At 46.3% G+C, this 17,282-nt stretch overlaps 1 protein-coding gene and 1 long non-coding RNA gene across 2 annotated transcripts in view; one reads left to right on the forward strand and one right to left on the reverse strand.

Moving 5' to 3' along the window:
• DNAH2 (dynein axonemal heavy chain 2) overlaps positions 1–17,282 on the reverse strand; it is a 3,498,763-nt gene that overhangs the window by 2,550,353 nt on the left and 931,128 nt on the right. The window contains exon 22 of the mRNA XM_069646273.1: positions 5,778–5,934. Within this exon, the coding sequence (XP_069502374.1) occupies positions 5,778–5,934 (157 nt within the window). The remainder of the gene's footprint in view (positions 1–5,777; positions 5,935–17,282) is intronic.
• Positions 1–17,282, forward strand: part of LOC138567786 (uncharacterized) — a 401,922-nt gene that overhangs the window by 274,572 nt on the left and 110,068 nt on the right. The window lies entirely within an intron of this gene.

A 17,282-nucleotide genomic window follows, 5' to 3' on the forward strand; every position in this document is an offset into this window, starting at 1 on the left:
TCTTTGAGGATTTATCAAACTTCACCCTGGCAAGAAGGAGGGCTTGCAGGCCGCTTACTACCTGGCTGACAGATCACTCCGTTCGCTGTAGATGGGGATATCCTTTTGATCTGACATTCGAATTCAAAGGAGAGAACTACAGGATTACAACGCCAGAGGAGGCAAAGCAAGTCCTGAGCAATTTGGAAAACCTCAATGTCGCCAGGGGTCCCACAGGCCCTGCAAGCCCCCACCCTTCTCAAGAGAGTGTTAGAGCAGGTCTTCCACAGAGACAGGAAAGGGGAAAAGGAGGAAGAAAATACTTTAAACCAAATCCAACTTCTCCACTGAAGCCCCTTTAAGAATAGGGGCCCCAAAGAACTCAGCGGCACTGCAACGAGCAAACTTGGTCGACCTCAACCATAACTTCATCAGAGGTGTCATGAGAGGAAGGTAAAAGACGTAAGTGAGGATCAGACATTACCCTCATAGAGGCTGAAGCTACAAACCAGGGTGGCCCTCCGTTAAAGCAGGGCGTCTCCAAGCTGAGGTCCTGCGTCATCGGGAATGGCGCAGGCCCAATTTTCAAATTCCACTAGTTACACAGGGAAGAGGGGGGCAGAGGGGAAACAAGGGGCATGGGGGAAAGGGGAGGTGGGAAGCACTTGGTGGGCAAAAATGAAAGGGGAAGCGCAGGAGGGAGGAACGAGCCAACAACTCAATTACATAAGAGAACGTCACCATCTAAGGGAATGGAATCCAACGTAAGGGGAAGGGGAAGCACCCATGGTTATTCCACTTTAAAAGTAGGCTCGCTAAATGTTAAGGGGCTCAATTCGCCCGACAAGAGATCCCTGTTAGTGAGAGAATTTGACAGAACGGAACTCAACATATTATTTATTCAAGAAACCAGATTAAAAGTTGGGGAAGAGCGGATGCTTAGGGGCAAATCGGTGGGTCAAGCATTCTGGGCATCGGGGAAAACCAAAAAGGGGGGCGTGGGGATTATCCTAAGCAAAAGAATTAGGCTGGAGACACAGACGGTGGAGCGCTCCCCAGAAGGCAGAACTCTAATACGTCGGGGCATTTTGGGAACCTCTCAAATAGTGCTAGTGTGAGTATATGCTCCCAATCAAGGGCAAGGGTCTTTCAATGATAGTGTGCTTGCCTCCCTGAAGAGGATGGACGGCGACCTAGTAAGGGTTGGAGGAGACTTTAATGCATGGGAGGACCACCATATGGATAGGCAACAAACGAAGGTGCAGAGCGAAGGTGCTACAAGGGAAGACCAGGGTAAATTCGCAGGTACTCTCAGGAGGGAAGGGTTGATAGACATCTGGGAGGCATTGCAACCCAGGGAAAAGGGGTTATACATTTAAATCAGAGGTGCATGACACCTTCACAAGGATTGACTACCTGCTGGTCGACAAAGAAAACCAATCCAGGGTGCATGACTGCACCATATGACCAGTTGCCTGGTCCGACCATGATATGGTGGTAACATTCCTAGAACTAGAGGGACTGGGTCAAAGGAATACAAGATGGAGATGCAAAGAATCCCTATGGCGGGACAAAGACTATGCACAAGAGCTTAGTAAGGAGATAGAGGACTATTTCCGAAACAATAATAACGGCGAGGTGACCGTAAATACAGTATGGGAGGCCGGGAAAGCGGTTTGCAGGGGACATCTCATCAGAGAAGGGGTGAGGCGAAAGAGGGAGTGCAAACTGCTTTAAGACAAGTTGAGGGATGAAATAGCGGAACTAGAGGGAAGGCTCCATGCACAGGGAATCTACCGAAAAGATCATCTTGATACCCTAAAAAGGAAACAGGAAGAATTGAAGGCTCTAGGAGAGGGAGATGCAATAAGAAAGTTGAGGTTACTGAAACAGACCTTCTATGAAAAGGGAGATAAGGCTGACAGAATGCTGGTGGGTCGAGGCTATATATGTTGGAGAAAAGTCCCTAACTTGTGTCCCGCAAGAGATAGCGGGAGAGTTTGCAAACTTTTATGAGCAGCTGTACACGTCTGAGGGAGACCAGGGAGGGAGGGAGATGAAGGACTATATTGAAGCATCAGGCCTCTCCCACCTTACGGAATCTGAGCAAGCCTTCCTCAAATCAGATATAACAGAGGAAGTCAAGATGGCTATTAAAAGACTCCCACCAGGAGGTGCCCCAGGGAGGATGGGTTCACTTTGGGGTTTTTACAAGCAGTTTGCTTGTAAAACCCAGATGTCTGCCATGCTTAATCATATTAGAGAAACTGGTCACGCTCCACCGTCGTTCTCCATAGCTCACATAGTTTTGATATCCAAAGGGGGGAGAGATCCCACGTGTTGCAAAAAATATCGCCCAATTTCGCTCCTGAATGAGGATGCCAAAATATATACCAGAGTGCTGGCGACCCGCTTGGAGAACGCAATGCCTAGCCTGGTCCACCCGGATCAAGTAGGTTTCATAAAGAATACACAGGGGTCCGATGCGATGCGGAAAACTCTAGACATTATGGAGCACACAAGGCATCTAGAAGGGAACCATGCCCTCTTGAGCATGGACTCCGAAAAAACTTTTGACAGAGTGGAATGGGGGTTCCTGTGGGCCGTCCGGAGCAACATGGGATTTGGGGAAGTTGCTATAAGAGGAATCAAAGCCATGTACAGAAACCCGAAGGGAAGGGTGGTGGTTAATAACACAGTGTCAAGAGGAATTTTTCTGTCACGGGGTACCAGGCAGGGCTGTCCCCTATCACCGCTCCTATATGCCCTATCTATGGAACCGCTGGGGAACAATATCAGAGGAGAAAAGACCATTAGAGGAGCCTCAGTGGGCGAGGTGGAATAAAAGATAGCGATGTTTGCAGACAACATCCTTCTTTATCTGGCAAATCCACAAACAGATGTCCCAACGGTCCTTGAAGTTATTCGTAATTTTGGCAGGTGAGCTGGGTTGAAAGTAAACCCTGAAAAATCATCTCTTTTCCTCTATAAGGACACAGATCACTGCATTAGAGACACTGTAACTATAGGAGGTATCCCGACTGTGCAGCATACGCTGCGATACCTGGGCATCAATATCACAAAATCCCCCAAAAAATTGTATGACTCCAACATTCCCCCACTGGTATCTGAAATAGCGAAGGATCTTGCAAGATGGGCGAAAATGACTATTTCTTGGCTGGGGCGCTTAAACGCCATAAAAATGGTAGTGCTTCTTAAGTTGTTGTACCATTACCAAATACTTCCCATTGCCATACCAAGGGCCCACTTTGCAGACGTAAAGAAAATATTACTCAAATTCCTGTGGCAAGGGAGTAAACAAAGGATATTGTATGCTAGGCTGATACAGCCCAAGGAAAAGGGGGGTGGGGGGATTCCCTGGCATGTACACTTACTACCGCTCAGCCCAATTCAGGGCCTTAGTCCCGCACCTATGTGGAGACAAACAAAAACAATGGGTGGCCATCGAAAAATTACAAAATGAGGCCGGTGTCGCTAGGAGAGTGGCTATGGGCTCCGAAGAATGCTTTTCCAAAAAATGTCATCAACCATTATGCAATGGGTTCCCTTCTGAAACTATGGTGGCGGAAGAGCAAAATGAAAGGGTTCACAACTTGGCCATCACCTATGAGCTGCATATGGGTGCCTCTGATTCGCGACAGTATAATGGATCCATCACGGTTCCAGGATTGGTATGAAGCAGGGCTGGAACGGGTGGGCCAGTTAATAAAACCCAAGGGGTGCATCTCAATATGGGACCTAGAGGGAGGCCTCCAGATAGGGTCGCTGGATGTGTTTAAATTCCTCCAACTGAAGGGCATCCTCACTGCAAAGAAATGGAAGGACAACCTCATGAGAGAACTTACCCCCATGGAAACTATCCTGAGTGAATCCACCCATACGAGGGGTCTCATCTCGGGGGTTCTATGCAGCTCTCAATGAGGCGAAGGGGGACAAGACAGAAACCTTACGTAAGAGATGGGAGCGAGACTTGGGTCCGATGTCGGACGTTCAATGGTCCACGCTGTGTAAAGCGACCCACAAAACCTCAATACAAACTCCATAGGATAAAACTCTTGCATAGGTGGCAGTTTGACCCTAAATGGCTCTCGAAGATGTTTGCCCAAACGAGCCCTATGTGCTGGAGGGGCTGTGGATCTCACGCAGACTACTGGTATATGTGGTGGGCGTGCCCAAAATCACAAGCATTTTGGAAAGAGGTTTTAGCATGGATCCAAAAAATTGAAGGGATACCTAGAAAGCTAGACCCCAAATCGGTCCTATTTGGCCTAGGACAGCAAGAAGAGCGATGGAATAAAGTCCTTCATATGGCCACTTTCTACTCCTTGCCGCGAGGGGCTGCATCACGATGAATTGGAAACTCCCAACCCTCCCAAAAGAAGCCACCTGGGCAAAGAAAGCTAAAGACATTTACGAAATGGAAAGCATCACGCGCCTCCTGCATGACCACCTACCAAATAGAGAAATGGAATGGGCCCCGTTCCTCGAAATCTATAAGTGAGTGTTTAATGTTGGCTGAGCTCCTCTCTTCCTGTTAACGCTGGATATAGAAGTTATAGAAGTTCCCGCTGTATCCTGAATGTTAGAGGGGGGTGGTGGGAAGAGGGTGGGGGGATGGGATTTTGGTTTGATCGGTCATGGACCGCATGTTTCTGGTTTGAAAAATGCTTAATAAAACCAAATTTGAAAAAAAAAGTTATAGGAAAGGATATCTTCAAAAATATACTATGGAGAGACATACAAAAGTCACCTATAAAAAGAGTAAAAGAAAGGGTCAGTGGGGAAAAAGATTCCAACTTACTCAGGAACATGGAATAATTATCACCAAGTCCAACAAAATGTTATGAGGGGTCTAACAGGTGAGGAATATTTAGCATAGCATAGAATTTAAAATGTTCCCTAACAAACAGTGTGGCGGATCTAGGTTATACCCATAAAAGCTTCTTGGCTTTTACTCTTAAAGAAATACCTACTGTGGTAAATGATGACTCCCCCACCATTGCCACTAAACTGGGTGGTGATGGTGGCAGTATCTGTATTCTGTATTACTGCTAGCAGTATAGGATTATCGGCAGTTATCAATATTGCTGCCAGATATAAGAATAAATACCTCTGGAGACACATTTTTATTTATTTTCTAAAGCTCTGTTATTGGTGGAAAAACTGCTTCAGTGGGGGTGAATATGAAATACAAGCAACAAAATAAGTGTACATACCTGTGGGAGGGCTATATCCACAGCATAAAAGAGAAAGAAAAACACTTACAATAAAAATAAGTATTATGCCACAAAATGCGCAACTTACCCTGGGAATAAGACAGGTTTTCAGACCATCTCAAAATGGACCTCATTTCTGATAGAAATTACTATAGATTTAAGATATAATAGTTTTCTGTGGTGTGGACTGATGGTGGTAATAATGTTGCCACTGGTGTTTATCTGGCCATTGCTTGCAAATCGGTAGCAAACCAGCAGGACATATTTTTCAGCATAGTGGTATTTAGTCCTTTTGTAATTGGCAGTACTGTGCCACTACCACTTACTTACCACTAGCAATACCATTGTCACCCTTTTAGAATTAAGCAACTTTTCTTCAGGCATTCCTTCAATCAGCAGGGTTATTATAGTCTGAGAACACAGGCATTGTTGGCCCACTCATTCTTGGTCTATGCATGCAATGCTTATGCTACTTAGAATCCAGGAGCCCCATTTTATCTCCGGACATACGGAAACTCACTCACATTCAAGGCAGTTTCTTGTATTCTGTCCCATACTTACAATTTCATTCACAGGCACTTCATACTTCTCTAGGATTGCAAATTGTTCGTGGATGGGTGGGATCTGTGCTTCAATCTTTGGCTGCTCATTCTGCAGTGTTTCATGGAGGCGCAAGCTTATTCCAAGTTCTTCCAGCGTCTGTGGGGGCTGACTGATCCTAAAAGCCAAGAAATTGCAAGTGACTTGTCAAAAATGCATAATGAATCCTACAATCACAACCGCTAGCTGTCATTACTCTAACTTGTGATTTAAAGCTGAAGTAATCACATGACTAGTAATAACATGGTAAAATATATTTCTTATAGATTTCTACTCCCGTCATTGCAATCAAGTTAACCAATTGTCAAATGTCAGTATGCACTTGTACAACGAACAAAACTGTCTGGGATCTAGTACAATTGTTTGCTCTTCTCTCTGCACTCTCATTTGACCCTACCTGATCTTTCTCAGCCCAGCTATGAATCACTAATATTTGCCCACTTGTAATTCTTAGAACTTTTAATGCCAAAGCTCAAATAATCCTAAATTCTTACAATTCCAGTCCCATTTTCAAGACACATTACATAACATGACAAGGGCATGATGTGTAATCACGTGTTGGGGCTCAGAGGGGCCATGGGAATTGGGTAAGTCCAACCACATCTACTTGGTGGTGGCATATGTGAGATTCGCCAGACCATCACCACAACACCCCCCCTAACCAGTGTTATGACTTACAAGGCCGCTGCATCATCGCTGCTGCCAAGGCAGTCCCTGCTGGCCCCTCCCGTCCTGTCAAGCTGAGCGATCACGTGTCTATTACATGACTACTATTTCAGGAAGCACTCCCAGAACTTGGTGACTGCACTCAGTGTGGGAGCAGGTTCAGACCTGCAGTGTGCGCTGCTCTACCCTCACCCTTGTTTTCATCTGTCGCCTGTTCTCATCAGCTGGCTGGCCCTTCCTGCAGTCTGTGTACATGTGTGAACTCTGACTGACCGCCACAACCGCAGGAGTCCCTGCAGCCTCCTCCCTTCCCCCAACGAGCTGAGTGAGCGTGACATTAGCACGAAACGAGTATTTCCGGAAGCATTCTAGGGCGTCTCTAGCATTGTCTATCCCTGTTTGCACTGATCATGTGCCATACAGTTATATATTCATCTGTATGTCCTTTTCTGTCTATGCCTAGCCCTATTCCATGCATGGTCTCCCCTCACTCTTTTCCTCTGCCATTATCTGCATGCACTCGCGAATGCTCTAATCTTTGCTCTCTTCCTATTTCTTTAGAAGCCTTACATGCATTTAAATTTGGTCTCCTCGATGCTTATTCGGTCTGCAATAAGTCTCACTCTATCCTTGATTTGTTACACTTTCTTTGTCTATCTGAAACCTGGATTACTCCGGATAATTCCTTTATTCTGGCGTCATTTCATACATCAGTTCTCCCATAGTTCTCTCCCAACCGGGCGTGGTGGAGGCACTGGAATTCTCTTTAATTCTTCCCAGACTCTTCCCCCACTCTTACTGGTCTCCCGATTTTTACTTCTTCTGAGTATAATTTTTCTTCTTTTTCTAAACGTTTTCTGCCTCACTTCTCGTTGTTTATCGGCCTCCGGGCTCTACTGCAGAATTCATGGATTACTTTGATGTTATTTTATCCACCTTTCTTCGCCTTTCTTTCTTCTTGGAGATTTGAATCTCCCTCTTTCCACTATCTCAACATATTCTTTGCTGATATCGCTTATTGATTTGTATAATTTCTATCACCACCTTCTCATCAATCTGGCTCTTGTTTTTATCGCATTTTTTGTTGCTTTCTTCTTCAGAACCTGCTTGCCCTTTTTATCCTCCTGGCCATTTTCTTCTTTCCTTTTCTCTTTCTTGTCCCACTTTACCCCCTTCTCCCTCTTCTTCACTCGCCGCAAACTTCATTCCTTTAACTCAGCCTCATTTCTTCCTCTGCTAAATTATTCTCTTCCATCTATTTCCACTTTTTCTTCTCCTTCTCCTGATGGCACTACTAGTACTCTGCATTCTACCTTATTGTCCACACTTGATTCTGTTTCTCCTGCTCGCCCGTTCTTACCGACTCGTAAATCTCCCCAACCTTGGCTCACTTCTGACCTTGCTTCGCTCTGCTGACCTCTACACAAAGCTGAAAGTCGCTGAAAAACTTTTTTCTTCTTCTGATCGCTCCATACGTTTGTCCCTATATTCTTCTGCTCTACTTGCTGCAGCAACAAAACAAAAAAAATCATACTTTTCAGAGCTCACCATATCTCTTTCAACTCCTTCTCATTCTGTCTCCTAAATCTCCTGATCGTTACTCCTCTTCCCTTTCTTCTTCTGACTTTGCTAACTATTTCACACCTAAAGTTGCCACTCTTCATTCCTCTCTTACCTCTCCTGTATGATATGATATATGATTATGATAGAAGTCATTTATAACGCACCTGTATACAAGTGCTTCTGTACACAAGTGTTTTGTGTACAAGTGTACACAAGTAATCTCTCCTCCTCCCTCAATACTTGTAGTTTCCCCTTCATACTCCCTAACTTCCTTTTTCTCGTCTTTTTGACTCCGATATTTCTGCTCTCCTTACTATTGCTCATCCTACTGCTTCCCCTTCCGGTCCCATTTCCTCTATTATCATTCCTCAAGCCTATCCCAATCGTCTCCCTTATCTTACTTCACTTGTTAATTCCTCCTTCTCTAATTCTTGCTTTCCTTCTATTTTTAAGCATAGATTTATTCTTCCGATCCTAAAAAAAAAACTTCTTCGATCCACCTATTCTTGCTAACTTTTTAACAGAAAAGGGAAGGTCGAAATCAGGGCCTGGTCCCACACCCACAAAACTCTCAAACCGGAAAAAAAAGCAAAGACAATATGGCCGCCGATCACACAAGCTTGCATCAACCCCCATTGTACCTCCGATGGACAAGTACAATCACAGCCAACCTTACAGCACACAAGCAGTGCGAACATTGCTCAAGGTGGATGAAGTCCTGCAAGACGAAACCAAAGACATCTCCATTGATAGTCAAGAAGCCATGCATCTAATCTATAGAGAAAACACAACATAGCCACGATAGACATGAAGCACACATGCCATCCGCACATCGGGACACAATGAAGCACCCAAACACATGACAAACACAGGCGTACAGTTCTATAAGTTAGAGGACAGTAACATGTACATAATGCCTGCACATTTATTATTTTGTCACTAGCTTGTCGTAAGTAACACAGAAACCACAAGAAGCAAAGATGAGATTGTGTAAATGCTTGCAGATGCCCACATGCAAATAACCCTACAGAGCACAGGAACATTCAAGGGACCCAGGGACCCAGTCAACTAACCTATGGATACTATGGACCAGCACACACAGTGGAAACCGGACTATGGCTCAGGAAGTCACAGTAGGCCACAACCATATCAGAGAGCGAAGGTGGAGCTGAATACAGAGCAAACCAGAGAACTGCCATGTGTGGAACGAGATCATTGCCAAGGTCGCATTGTTACGAATGACATTCTTTCTCCAGAACTGAAGTAACACCAGTGCGGCAGATCCGAATAATTCTCCTAAATTCAAACTAATTCATTGCTCCAGAGGCTCACAAACGCCGTCTCTGGACACGTGGTCTGGCAGAGCTGATGACGAGCCAAGAATTGATGGCTGCGAAGAGCTATACAGGGGCTGGCAACAAAGTTGTTACGAGAGCCGAAGTTACACAATGGGAAAGGAGCACTCTCATACTCGATGGTGGTTCACACACTGGTATAACGAAGAACCCAAGTTGCACATGCTACCTTGAACAGGTTTACTCTGAGCTTAGAACTAACTTGGGTCCAAGGCCTGGGGGGCTAGCAGCTCGACCAATCATAATTCATGGCCTTAGGGGTGGAGGGCCACCAACCAATCATTGGGTCCGCATACTGAAACATTTAGAAGTAACACTTTTCTGATCCAGGCCAAACACCTCACATGGGAGATCCAGTAAGCTAACCTCTATAGGGATCGCTATAAGGGTACTACTACTAAATAACCAATCATAACTGATGATAGGTTTGCTGGAGAAGGGCTCAGGTTGTGATGTCATTGTGACATAAATGTGCCTAAACACTGGCCTGCGAGCCAGTGCTCACTGAGAGTGTGCCTGGACATTTATTCAAGTGCTAATCCCTGATGGTTTGTTGGCTGTAATAAAACACAGTTGAATTTGCTACCTCTCTGGACTTGTGTTCCTTTCAGGAAAGGGGCAGAAGTTAGGACTTCCATGAGTTCGGAGTCTGTAAACTCCTAGCAACCCATCCTTCTTGCCTGGAAGTTCTCCTTAACAAGTTGGTAGCAGAGATGATGGTTCGGGGTGTCAGCCCAGCCACCGGACCTGAAAGGCTGTGATACCTTCGCAGGCATTGCGAGAAGAACGGGGAAATCGCTAACTGGAGAAAGGCCGTCGGGCACTGTTTGGAAATCATCGCGCCCGCAATCGGTGAAGGGTCCAAGGCAAACCGGAAGGGCGAGGCGAGCAGTTGATGGGGAGCCAGCAGCCGAGCACCGTCACCGAGCATGGAAAGTAAGTATTGGTCCAGACAATTAGCAAATACGAGTATAAGGGAGGGTGTTGAGTAATTGTTGGGAGGAGGGAGTTATTGTTGACAGTATTAATAGTGTGTTTTAGTATTGTTAGTAGTGTTATTGAGTAGGGCCCGGAGCAGAGGTAGTAGTCCCTTTTCTATGCCTTGAGAGTATTCGGTCTTGAAGGTAAATGGTTCTAATGAACAACCAGGACTATAGACTTGAACGGCCTGGATTATAGAAGTATGTAAATAAAGGATACCTGTGAATTGGGCGCTATAGCCCGGAGCATAGATGAGGGTATTCCCGTAAGGGTTAGCTGGAGCTATACTAGATTGCAGAAGGTGTATTAACTGTCTAAGTCTTCTGGAGAGAGGCGTTTCCCACCTTAGGTGACACAACGGGTGCAGTTAGTCACAAGAAAATAGAAGTATACTCTGCCCTGGAGAGGTGGCTAGACAGCTGTGGGTATGGGATTGTGTGTGGGCAAGGGAGTGACAGACAGGTCATTGTTTTCAGCTTGTGCAAATTGTTTATTCATTCGGTCTGAAGTTTAGCTTGGTGACGTCACCTTTAGGTCGGTGCATAGGACGGAAAGTTTTGATGGTGAGAAGCTATTGTTGAGGACTTGGGATTGGTAAAGAGGTGAACAAGTGCCGTAGCGCGGAAGGCGCATGTGCAGGATTGTGGTGGTGTGCTGGATAAGGCAGCAATTGTGAAGGAGGGGCTGTATGCGGTGTACGCCGCATAAGGTCCAGGTCCAGAGCCAGCAAAGACTTGTGGGCAACGGAAATATATTCTTATGTATATAAATATCCACTGGAAGTTTAACCCTTTTTCCTTGACAGCGGATTATCGAAACCCTAGATTTGAGGTCAGGTAAACTCATAATGTAGCCCATGTACCAGGCAGTGAACGGGGGACTGACCCCCATTCAACAACTTTGCAAGGCCCTGCCACCATATAAGGATAAGATCATTAAGTATAGGGTGCAGTGGTCGAAGAGCACCGAAGGGAAAGCAACATGGCCACGGCCGCCTAACGGCAGTTTCTCCAAGGACGTCCAGCAATCACTACTGACTTACAGGACACCGATAAGGGGAAGAAGTTGGCAAAACGCATGGCTAATTTCGAGTTATGGCACATTTTTTCAAGAGAGGGTGGCAGACAGGGTATGGATGATGAACCAACAGCAGGTGAAGACCCTGACCCTTCCGCACCTCCTCCTGCCTCTCCTAGCGTAGTATCCGATGACACAGAGGATGACCAGGGGATATAACCATTAAGAGAATTACGGGCGGCAGAGGGATACTCAAATCCAATGTATAAACCACCAGCATATACTCAAGGGGAGAACCCACAAGGTGCATGGCAACCCGCCAACAACAACAAGGCAAACGGAGGAGCTGCAGAGAACAAAGGCAGAATTTGAGGGCATAGGTACAGAGGAATGGATAGCGGCACAAATACTCTTAAAGCTTAAAGGGAAATCAACGAGGGTAGCAGAAGGAACAACAAGGGCCATAGAGGGCTTGGAATGGGAGCGGCGGAGACCTGATTGGGCGGCTCAAGTGGAGGAAGAGGAACAACGAGGCAAGGACAAGGAGGCTAGAATACAACGGGAAGAGAGGGAAATATTGGAGTGGGAAGAAAGAGAATAGGGAAGGGAGAGGGGAGAAGGGAGAAGGAGCGTATGGATAAGGAGCGGGTGGAGAGAATAGAATGGGAATGGAAAGAGAAGGAGAGGGAAGAGTGGGAGAGAAAGGAGTGAGGATAAAGAGGCACAATTGGCAGAGTGGAGAAGGCATATAATAGAGCAAGAAACACATTAGGTTCGTTAAGTTCGAAGAAAGAAAGCAGAGGAAGTTACAGTTAGACAGGGTGGCGAGGGAACGGGAGCGGAAGGAGGAGGTTGAGCGAGCAATAAGAGCAGCTGGGGAGCAGGCTGCATTAGAATGAGAGAGGAAAAAACGGAAGGGAGAGAGGCGAACAGAACCAGATAGCTCAGATGCGGACAGCTCAGCAGGGAATGGCACAGCACGCCTAGGAGTATGGAAAGGGGAAAACAAATACAATTTAGTGGATAATGATCTTGAAGTACAGCATAACCCTGACTCTACATCACGGAAGTTGAATTTCTTAGATGATTTTTGCAGTAAAATGGACGTAGAGTCTGATCATGAGGACAGAGACAATGATGACGGGAAGGGGGGTATAACACTCTATATCACGAGAACAGATGAAAGGACATCCTGGGAATGCAGGTCTCAGGGGCAAAGGGAAGGAGGATCGGATCTAGATGAACAAAAGCAACACACATCTGACAGGTGCGCTACACCAAACGCATACATTAACAGACTAAGGGATCTTCCAGGGCGCAGGAGAGAGGAGACAGCATTTGCACATTCCAGGGGACAACTGCCCATTCAGATCAGACAGTATTGAAGAACACCAGAGGAGAGGGCAGCATACTCACAGATGCCCCTACTAGAAAGGGGAGGGACAAGGCCTCAGTATGTACCCTGGAAACACACAGACAAGGAACATGTCAAATGCAGGCTTACCTCATTGAATGTGGGAGCTGGGAAATGATTATGTGAAATAGAGAAGTTGACAGCGGGCCACCGGCTGGCAGTGGGTGACGTCAAGGGGCTACTGGTATCAATATTGGGTGACGCAGCTGATGACATATGGAAGAGAGCGGGATTCTCAGGGGTGACCATACACAACACAGCACACGTGGCACCATTCACAAATTGTAGGGCAGCAGTGTGGCAAGCATTACGGACACAGTAGCCAGAAACGTCAGACATAGGGGCAATTACATCACCAAAATGTGTGACGAGGAGCCTGTTGACTATATTCAAGCGATTCAATAGCTTTGGCGCTTCGAAATGCGAGAGTCGTGGGACAAAACAATAGCGATCTTTTATCACATCTTGGTGCAGGGACTCCCAGAACCTGTGCAGAAAAGTTTGAAGAAATTGGTGGGGATGGAAGCAAAGGGATGGCCAGAAATACAGCTCATACTAGTACACCATTCCAGGCTGTGACAGGAAAAGGTCCAACATAAGGCAGAAGAGAGTAAGGCTGACGAGGCTAAGTTAGTTCAAAAGAAACTATCAAAATATGCCATGGAAGGGGCAGTAATAACTAGCCCTGCACCACAGACGCAAGCACCAGCACCACAGCAACAGTATCAACAACAGCAACCATCACAATGTACAGTGCCCATGGGGGGAGGATACATGGGTTGGGGCGGGTTCTAGCAGGGACTTAGAGGAAGGGGAAGATTCCAAAGGGGCGTGGCATTGGACCACAGATGCACCACAACCAGGCAGGGTTTCGGGGATATGGACAGCAGGGACCACAGAATGCAGGAGATTTTTCGGGAGACTTCCAGGGAGTGGGAAGGGAACCACCACAGTGTTGGATGTGCGGGCAACTAGGGCATATCTCATGAACGTGTCGATTTGGGGGAACTCAACAGAATTAGGAGGATCAAGGACAACTGCAGTAGACAGCAGGGCAAGGACACTATTGTATTCAGAACTAGCAGCAAGGGCAGATATAGGGCTCATTCCAATGGACACCACAGACACCAACCCAAGCACCACCACACCACAAGTACAGACAGACACCACAAATGACATAACCCCTGCCCTAGTACTTAAAAGCATCACAACCCAGGGGGGCTCTACAGCAGTTAGCACAAATACAGAACATGGGCACAACAGAGCCCATGGGCACCATTGCAATGGTCCCGGTTAGAAGACTGGGAGGGGTCACCATGGTGGGAAACAACCCTTTCACTGGGAACTGACTATCCATGTATCCACAATAGGACAGCCCACAGGCGAACCTGATGTGTCCCATCCTGTCGGTTACACCCAATCTGCGGAGGAACCGTACATAATGGTGATGATAGATGACAACACCTTTTCCTTTCTTGTTGACACTGGGGCGACTAGGTCATGCATTCGGGAGGGGACATTTGCATTGTCAGGCGATGCCATGAACACTCAAGGATTCTCTGGGGTTCAAGAAGTGGTTCTTTTCACTGATAACATCTCTCCATCTATAGGCGATCATGACTTATCTTTACTTTTGCTCTACTCTAGACAAGCACTTGTAAACCTACTGGGACTTGACATCATGAGCAGACTAAACATGACCATCTCATTCACTGACAAAGATATGATATGCTCCAGACGAGGCATACACATGCTGAATGTAAGAAAGAAAGTTCAGGCATATTGTAGGAGCACAGTGCAGAGGGGGGTGCCATTGGACCCAGAAATGTTCCAGTATGGAACAGACATGGCAATTGCATGGATGCCAGGTATTGCAGGGAAAGTGTGGATGGTGCCAGGTGAGTACCTCTTCAGACCAGAAACACCACTGGATGAGCCAGAGGGACCAATAGTGCCAGTGGCCATCGAGGCAGTTTTGGCAAGAGAGGACTGGATTGCAGTACATGCAACAGATATCAAAGGGAGAGCAATAAATGAGGTGGCAGAAGGGTGCATGCTCACAACAGTAATGGATGAGGAACTCTTTGGAGAAGAGAGACTGGAGATGGAAATGATGTTCGAAATAAGTGTAAGGTTTTGGTTAAAGATCAGTTACAGAGAGGTTGCACAATAAATGGCGATGGAAGCACTGCCAACCTCCTGGGAGGAGGACATAGTATATGAACCCGACAGCTTATGGGCCACGAGTCCCTATGATGTAGGGTGTATAAACAGCATGGGGGGGTGGTGAAGATAAAATTAAAACCTGGAGCAATTTTACCACGAGTGAAGCACTACCCCCTACCAAATGAAGCAGACAAAGGCATTTATGAAACAATCATTGGGAAAGGCATCTTGGTGCCATCAGAATCTCCAATGCGACAGCAGTGTACCCTGTAAGCAAGGCGAACGGGGGGTCATGGCATTTTATTCAGGATTTGTGCCTACTTAACAACATTGTAGAAGCAAAATATCCAGTAGCATCAAACCCAGCAATAATCCTGTGTGGCATTCCAGCGGAAGCCACTTGCTTCACCATGACAGATTTGAAGAACGTCTTCTTTTCAGTACCCTTACACACAGACTCACAAGACTTAACTAGTTTCATGTACCGCAACCACAAGTGGAAACATACTCGTTTGCCACAAGGGTACTGAGAGTAACCATCTATCTTTAACAGTGTGGTGCAGATGTACCTAAGCATTATTGAGACAGAGAGCACAGTGTTACAATACGTAGATGCCATCCTGATTTGCAGTGAGAAAGAAGACCAATGCAGCACAGACTCAGTACACATGTTAACAGCGTTAGCTGACAAGGGATACAAGGTGGACAAGGCCAAACTCCAGTACTGTCAAAAGGAAGTGCTGTACATTGGACAGCTGATATCCAAAGCCGGAAGGCATATTGCCCCGAAGAGAGCACAGACAATACACAACACACCACAGCCCAAAACAGTGAGGGAAATGGAAGCAATTCATAGGATTGTGCAACTATTGCAGAGCATTGGTTTTCAATTACAGCACATATACCAGACTACTGTTAACAACACTGAAGGAAGCACAGAGAGGAGCAAAATCACTGACCTGGACACAAGACATGATTGAGGCATTCAATGAGCTAAACGAAGCAATATGGACGGCACCAGTGCTAGGGACCCCAGACTATAAAAAGGAATTGTTCCTATGCTCACACGCTGACAGTGTCATAATGAAGGTGGTTCTGACACAGAAGACAAGAATGGGCCATAAACTACTTGCTTACTACAGTGGGCAACTTGACCCGGCAATGAGAGGACACTATGCATGCAAGCAATCTCTGGCAGCTGCAGCCTTCACAGTAGAAAGGGCATCTGTAATAACCATGGCGTGCACCACCACCCTTTACGTGGAGCAGGCCCTGTTTGCCATATTGAACAAACCAAAGAGCACACTGACTACACGGAGAGCATCAGGATATGAGATAATACTATCCACAGCAGAATTAAGGACCGTAAGATGCAAAACTGTAAATCCAGCACTAGTCATGTCAGATAGAGGAATTCAGTGAGACACACAAGGTAGAGGAAGATGCACTTGAGGGGGAGACGTGCTCTATATTGATGGCTCTTCAACAATTGATCAAACTGATGGGGTCAGAAGGACTGGGGCTGCTGTAGGTAAGATTAAAGGAAGATGGGACAAATGAGGCAGTTGTAAGTGCCCAGTTAACATCTCATTATTCAGCGAAGGCAGCAGAGCTAGTGGCCCTTATACTGGCCCTAGAGCATAGCGTGGGTAAGGGTGTGACATTTTACTCCGATAGTGCCTACATCACATCAACAGTACATTCAGGATTGGCACGATGGCTCAGGAGAAGGTACAGGATAGCAAATGGCACTCCAATGCAACACACACTACTGTTAGGTGAACTGATTGAAGTGAAAACCTACCCATAGGAATTGGCTTTGGTGAATTGCCAAGCACACACCAACGGGGAAGAGGCCATCTCGAGGAGAAATGAGGCAGCTGACTATGAAGCAAAATGTGCATCCTATTTTGGGGAATTGTGGGAACTGAAAGAGGCCCAACGTCCTGGGAGGGGTGACAAACATGGTAATGAAATAAGGGTACAATTACCTACCAGAAACTCAGATTATGGAGTTGTAGGGAGCTGCACCCAAGGAGGAAAAGGAACTATGTCCCCTACAGACACCCTATGGCGACAAAACAACACAGGGAAAAGTGGTCATGCCACTTGCGCTACTGAAAACGACATTATTGCAGTTGGATCATCCAACGCACACAAGCATAGAGGTCATTGCTGCACGTATTGGAGCATCAAGGTTTTGTCCCAACTTGAACAAACAGGTGGCAGGTTTCATTAGCACTTGCCTGACCTGCCAGTAATTCACAGCAGGACACACCCTGAGAGTAGTGAGAGGAGCCATAC

Source organism: Ambystoma mexicanum, chromosome 1p (assembly GCF_040938575.1).
Source record: "Ambystoma mexicanum isolate Mex_15411 chromosome 1p, UKY_AmexF1_1, whole genome shotgun sequence".
Classification (NCBI taxonomy): domain Eukaryota; kingdom Metazoa; phylum Chordata; class Amphibia; order Caudata; family Ambystomatidae; genus Ambystoma; species Ambystoma mexicanum.